Here is a 6953-nt window from a genome sequence, read left to right as displayed (position 1 = left end):
TCTCACGGATCCGAACTGTGAGTATTCCTTGTGTGGTTTTTGTTTAGTGCACAAATACATGTATCATGTGTATTATACAATCTAATTGACTTTAACATGTTATTTGGTCCGTAGTATGGACCAATACAGGACATACTGTGATTTCTTTCTACTTCTCTGAAAAACCACATGCATGAATACCACAATGCATATCCAGGGGGTTTCAGCTCTCCGCAATACAGTGCGTAAATACGCCTGTATTTATGAGGCCTTAGGCCGATTTCACACAAGTACAATATGGGCACATTTAGGGATCTAGGAGGTTCTTAGTTCGGGTCATCAGACACTTGAACCCTGATATGGGGCAAAAACGTGCCTGTATTATGCTAAAGTGAAATCTGCCTTATATTGATTTATACGTATCCATTTATAGAAGTCTCTCACTAGAAAACATTCACAGGAGCGCAGTTGGTATAATTATGTAACCTGGATTGTAATCCTCACTTTTTGAGTCTGGTAGCACTTGAACTGCTACTTAACCAAAGGGTTTGTTCAGAAATTACCATGGCAGCTATCGAAGTTGATTTCTAAAATTATAGAGGCGCTTATTGTGTAGTATCACCAAATTATGGACCAAAGACTCCCCTCCCAGGTAGAACCGCTCACCTGTGACTGCTGTGAAACTCACAGCTCTGAATGCACCTATACATGGAGGTCTGGCCCGCTCAGCACCCTAGTGTCAGGAGGGCAGAAAACACCACATGAACCACCAGAGGAGTGTTATTTACAGGATCCACGGACAAGCCAGCAAAGCGTTTCACTGACAGACTGGTAGCTTCCTCAGGGAACACCTGCCTGACGAAGCTGTCAGTCCAGCAGTGAAACACTACATAGAGAATTTGCACACGCCTCTCCTGGTCCGAAGTGTGAGCCAAAGTTGGAGACCTGTGTCATTTTTCTCTGCAAGCTGATTTCTAACATAGGCTGAGGAAGAACACAGCAAGCGGTCTGAAGCAGTGTTCACGTATCCGAAAGATATGCTTTCTGGGCCACCTCTCATGAAAAGTGGTTATCGATTCCAGTAAAAAGGAGAAGGAAGCATTCTCTAAAGAAAGGGGTTCCGTCCAAAAGCCAAGCTGCTGGGCAAAAAGCAGGCAGTCAGTGGGCAGCTGGGCAGAAAGTGGTCTGTCCGGCGGTGTTCGCCGCAGGGATTCCTCTTTCCTGCTCTCCGAACGGAGCAGGAAGGTGGAACTCCGAGTGCAGATGTGTGAAACCACCCTTAGGGTGACTACCCACTACATTTTTTTTTCACTGCGAAAGTCGCAGCGTTTTTTTTTTCTGCAGGAGTCTATGGGACTTGTAATGTTAAAATCGTGATCGTGCCAAATTGCAATTTACCACAAAATCGTGATTTTGCGAGATCGCGATTTTAACATTACAAGTCCCATAGACCCCTGCAGAAAAAAAAACCGCTGCGAATTTCGCAGTGAAAAAAAATGTAGTGGGTAGTCACCCTAAATCTTACAAACTACACATTTAGGCCTTAGTCAGACGGGCGTTTTTTTTGCGCGATTTGCGCATGCGATTCGCGCATATATAGAACCAATGGTTCGCTATGGTATCGGTCACATGTCTGCTTTTTATGCGGATATGTGATAAATTATAGGACACGACGATTTGCAGATCGCGCCTATCTGCGTTCGGCGTTTTATGTGCGCACCAAAATCATTTACTGCAGCTAGCTGCGTTTTTTTCGCCGGCCAGTCTAAGTTTCATGCGCATTATCGCGGCTAGGTGTAGATTTTTCCCGCGATTTTTCGCCCCCGGTCACGCAATTTGCGCATCCGTCATGCGATCCGCAAATCGTGCGAAAAAACGCCCGTCTGACTAAGGCCTTAAACAGCATGCATGTTCTGAAGCCCTAGACTGGATGCAAAAGATCTGCTAATAAATCAGTTTTCATGGCGTAATAACTAGAGAAGGAAGTGACAAGTAAGCAGAGTTTGTTTTATAAATGAAGTAAAAACGTAAAAGCCTGCAGGATACAATGTGTAAAGTTTGCAATTTTTGCACTGAATTTTTTAACCCCCATGAAGTGTGTCTCCAAGCAAATCAAGTAGAGTTCAACGTCCACAAGAATCTGTCCGGCTCTCATGTGTAAAATGTACATAAAACCAAACACAGCGTGATGGCTCCCAGATATCCCAAATAATGATGTGATCCTAATAAATTAGCTCCTGCACACAATTTAAATAAAGCAAAAACAAAAGAAAAACTGCAGATTAGTTTATTAGCTTGTCATGCAATTGAAGATATAAGGTGCTCTTCCATAGAACCATAGGTGGTAGACCAGATGCAGATCCTACCAAGTAGGCATCATGTCCGGAAACCAGACTCTGCCGAGATGCTTGGAAACCTCCCAATGAATCTGCTCCAAGTTATACTTCTGATCGGGGATTAACACTTCCTCCATGATGGAAAGCTGCGACAGACGACCACCACACATCTTCACAAACTCTACAAATGCAGAGCAGGAGACTTCACACTCTCCAAGTCCAATAGCCGTGAGGCTCTTGCATCGCTCTGCAATGCGAATCAGTTCTTCATCAAGAGGCCGAAGTCCGTTAGCACAAACCACCAACTCCACGAGCCGAGGGCATGTCATACCAACACGACCAAGTACTTCCTTGCTGACGGATCTCCCAAAGTACAGGTGTGTAACCGGGGTTTCATAGCGGAAAAAGGGATCAAACTCCTCTTCATAAAGGAAAAAGTACATGACCAGGTTCACCTTAGGAGAATGCTTTATCAAAGCATCCCAACTGCTCTTCTGAATGGTGTGAAAGTGTATCTGTCCTGGGTTCTCGCTGACCACATCAATGCGCAGGTGTTCCAATCGCACGTGCTTTTCCGAAGACAATGCCAGGAGCAGTTCGTCGCTCAGTAAATAGTAATTCAAAGCCAGTTCCCGCAGGCCGTGACACTGATCCGCTACACACAAGATGCCTGAAACAACATTTTCAATATTTTAGTTAGCTGCAATAAAATAATGCTTACATCCAAGTATTTACAAGTGCTATTAGACTGGACGTCCCTCGGCTAAAGAGGGTACATAACGAAAGCCTTTCCAGGACCAGCTCTAGACAAACCAGAGGCAATGCCAACTGTGACTGGCAGGGAGAAGAGGGTATACAAGGTTCATCCAAGGAAACTTAGGGGTAAGCAGTCCCTCCTTCAAGACCTTCAATATGAAAGTCTGTCCAGTAAATAACTATGCTCCGAACAGACAGACTTCTCACAATTACTGCCAGTAAGGATTCAGGATCATTGGGCAGTTTGCACTTTTCGTTAGAGTTAAAGGGGTTGTCTCGCGAAAGCAAGTGGGGGTATACACTTCTGTATGGCCATATTAATGCACTTTGTAATATACATCGTGCATTAATTATGAGCCATACAGAAGTTATTCACTTACCTGTTCCGTTGCTGGCGTCCCCGTCTCCATGGTGCCGTCTAATTTCAGGGTCTAATCTCCCGATTAGACGCGCTTGCGCAGTCCGGTCTTCTCTCTTCTGAATGGGGCCGCTCGTGCCGGAGAGCTGCTCCTCGTAGCTCCGCCCCGTCACGTGTGCCGATTCCAGCCAATCAGGAGGCTGGAATCGGCAATGGAACGCACAGAGCCCACAGTGCACCATGGGAGAAGACCTGCAGTCCACCGTGGGTGAAGATCCCGGCGGCCATCTTAGCAAGGTAAGTAAGAAGTCGCCGCAGCGCGGAGATTCGGGTAAGTACTATCCGTTTTTTTTTTTACCCCTGCATCGGGTTTGTCTCGCGCCGAACGGGGGGCCTATTGAAAAAAAAAAAAACCCGTTTCGGCGCGGGACAACCCCTTTAAGGCCTATTTACAGGAGAAGACAATCGCTCAAAAAATTATATATGTTAATGAAGCCTTCACTGAGCACAGGCTAATAGGATCTGAGCGCAGATAAAAGCTTTGTTCTCCACAATGCTATCAGCACTACTTGTGGAGAACGACTCATTAAACTGATCACTAAAATCAAGTGAGCTTCATTTTAACGATCAGCGAAAGGTGCCCGAAATGTGGGTGCCCCGCGCCCATTTACGCGCACCGATTATCGCTAAAACGATCGCCGATGAGCGAAGTCATTATGGGTCATTATGATTATGGTGATGCTACATGTGTGTGACAGGCAATCTATTAGGCATATGACCATAGGATGCCTATGGCGGTCTTTGTTAGGCTCCCAGCTGCCATAGCAACAGATGCTTCAGTTGCTCTACACCTTAGCATCTGAAGAGTTAAACAGCCAGGATCAGTGGCAGCTAGGATCCTGGTTGTTGCAGCAGGCTCCTAGTTACATAGTACAGCTAGCACCGCTGCAGATGGCATGGGCGCAGCTCACGTACTATCCACTGGACGGAACTGTGCGGTTAAAGAGGACCTGTTCTTTATCATGATGTGTTTTTAAAAAAATACTTGTATTCCCCATAACATAACAATTCTGAAACATTCTCTTAGAACTCATGTCCACGGGCAGATCGTATTCCGCATGCGGATTTCTGCAGCAGGGGATCGCGGATGTAAGGCTTTTTCAGCACGGATGTACTACGGATCATCCGCCCTGAAAAAAATCTGCAACCCCACCTCCCAGTCTTTTCCCCACCTCCCTAATTGATTTTAACCTTCAAATCCGCAGTGCATCCGCAATTGTATTTGCAGATGCACTACGGATAGTCCACACCCATTGACTTCTATTGAGCCCGTTCGCATGGAATCCACACTGAACTGGAACCTGCTGCGGCTTGTTTTCCGCACCAAACAGTCTGCAAATCAAATCTGCCCGTGGACACTTAGATCTCTGCATTCCTCTATTGTTCCTCCTAAAAGTGTATTAATAGATTGACAGCTGGGTGTTACCATTTGGGAAGTAACCATAGACAGTTCTGCTTGGTACAATCAGTGCTGACAAGGAGAATGAGGTCACCCAGTTGTCAACTTATTCAAAAAGTTGTACCAGGAAGAATAAGAATGGCAAAATGCAAAGTCCTAACAAAACATTCTTCATGGGGAATACAAAAAGTAAGTAAATCAGATATGTCAGGAGAGCCGATGGCTCCTGTATACACAGGGTCTACAATGAAGGGGTTTACCTGCAGGAGACACGTGTGGACAACTGCTCATTTTCAGAAGCTTCAGTGTGTCACTATTGTTGGCCACCAGCACTTTCAGCGATGGATCATCAACCGGAGTATCATCAATTTTAAGTGACGAGAGCGACTTTGAGTTGACGAACACAACGGTAAGTGCAGATATGAAGTGGGACTACAAAACAAAAGCAAATGGTGTTATTTCTGTTCAGTGATATGTCCTATAATGACTTGTACACTCACTACTTTCAGATGATGGGTCTCACAAAGAGAATTTGAAAATAGGGTCTCTTGGATTAATCTCCACAATTAGATCAGAAGACATAAGGCTGGGCTCACATGACCGTATCTCGCAAGGCGCTGCCCGGGAGAGACGTGAGCGTCACGCAGCCAGTACGCTATGACATTGCATACTGGCTGTGTGCCGCCAATCGCTATGTACTATCATGGCATGTAAGAGTGCATAATACGCGCCAACATAGAACATGCTGTGATTTTTCTTGTGTGTATTTCGCGTAATTATTGTGAGTGGCAACATGGCCGCCTATTGGAGATTGCTACAGCGTATTCTGCTTGCAAAACCCGTGTGCGGAATCCTCTATAACAACATGCTCGTGTGAGCCTGGCCTGAGCCTCGTATTTCCATTTACTGTGTCAATTTTTCACAATTCTCAAAATTACTGCTTTTAGTCAAGATGTTTATAACAACATTTTAATTAGATGTGATGTAGCCAGCAGTCTTGTACAACCTTGCTGCACATGGCTGGTACCTGACAGTAACGTTCCAAGTAACGTACCTCTATTAGCAACACATACCATAGGCAAACCCTTTAATAATAAACTTACACTAACATCAATTAAAATCTTCCCTGGTTTCTTAACAATGTGGGCCTCTCCACGACTACATTCTCTGCAGTTCTCTTTTTCTAAAAATGAGGCTGTGTTTGAATTACGGAATCCGCGATCGTCTCCCATGCGGATGATCCGTGGCATTCCACATTATTTCAAACCAATGGAGCGTCCGCATGTTTGCTCACATGAGTGGACAGCGACTGCGATTTTCTGCTCGTGTGAAATTAAAAAAGATTGCAGCATGCCCCATTTTTGCGCGGATGGCTTCCTTTGAAGTCAATGGAAGGTGTCCAACCCGCGGCCCTTCTGAAATTGATATCGCAGAAAGGTCGTGAATTTTGTGTCAACGCTAGTCGATGAGACGGGAAAAGCAGGAGTTTAAAAAAAATATCTGTATTGCGCATGTCCGGCGGCGAGCAGTACGGACCATCTGCTATACAGATGAACAAGCTAAATGAAAGGTACCTGCAGACGCCGGCTGACTACAGGGTCTGATTCTGCTGCGGGCTCCTGCATGCGGAATCCGACCTGTTTGTGTGCAGGCAGCCTAACAATGTCAACCAGTGATCTAAAGCCGTTTTTCTTGTGGTGGATTCAGGGTGTGAATTATAAGTACATCACCTGCCCCCCCTGCAGTTCTACTGAAGCAGCCCAAGATTGTGGTACCTTCACACTTGCCAGATATGTTGCAGCAATTTATGCGACCGTACCAACGCATCTAAATGGAGTTTATGAAAATCCCTGCACGGGCCACAGAAATTACCTCCCTCACATGTAGGATCTTCAGTGGCTAAAATGTCTGCAACAAATCTGCCATAAGTGAACATAAACCTAATGGTGAAGAAAGCAGTGATATAAAGTTGAAAAATGTGGTGAAATTGTTTTTACTTTGTGTTATGGATCATATATATTAAATGGTGTAATAACAAGAGACTGCCAGCTGCTAGGAGTCCCAT

The 6953-nt window shown here is 45.2% G+C and overlaps 1 protein-coding gene across 2 annotated transcripts in view; it reads right to left on the bottom strand.

The window, feature by feature from the left end:
- Positions 1-2252: 2252 nt before the first annotated feature.
- FBXL3 (F-box and leucine rich repeat protein 3) overlaps positions 2253-6953 on the bottom strand; it is a 24170-nt gene continuing 19469 nt past the window's right edge. For both annotated transcript variants that reach the window (XM_066580880.1, XM_066580890.1), the window contains exons 4-5: positions 5149-5320; positions 2253-2985 (exon numbers count right to left, since the gene is read on the bottom strand). In XM_066580880.1, the coding sequence (XP_066436977.1) occupies positions 2342-2985; positions 5149-5320 (816 nt within the window). In that variant the 3' untranslated portion in view covers positions 2253-2341. The remainder of the gene's footprint in view (positions 2986-5148; positions 5321-6953) is intronic.

The sequence above is a fragment of the Eleutherodactylus coqui genome, chromosome 1 (assembly GCF_035609145.1).
Source record: "Eleutherodactylus coqui strain aEleCoq1 chromosome 1, aEleCoq1.hap1, whole genome shotgun sequence".
NCBI lineage: Eukaryota > Metazoa > Chordata > Amphibia > Anura > Eleutherodactylidae > Eleutherodactylus > Eleutherodactylus coqui.
The sequence above is the reverse complement of the archived record's forward strand: the minus strand, read 5'-3'. Positions and strand labels throughout refer to the sequence as shown.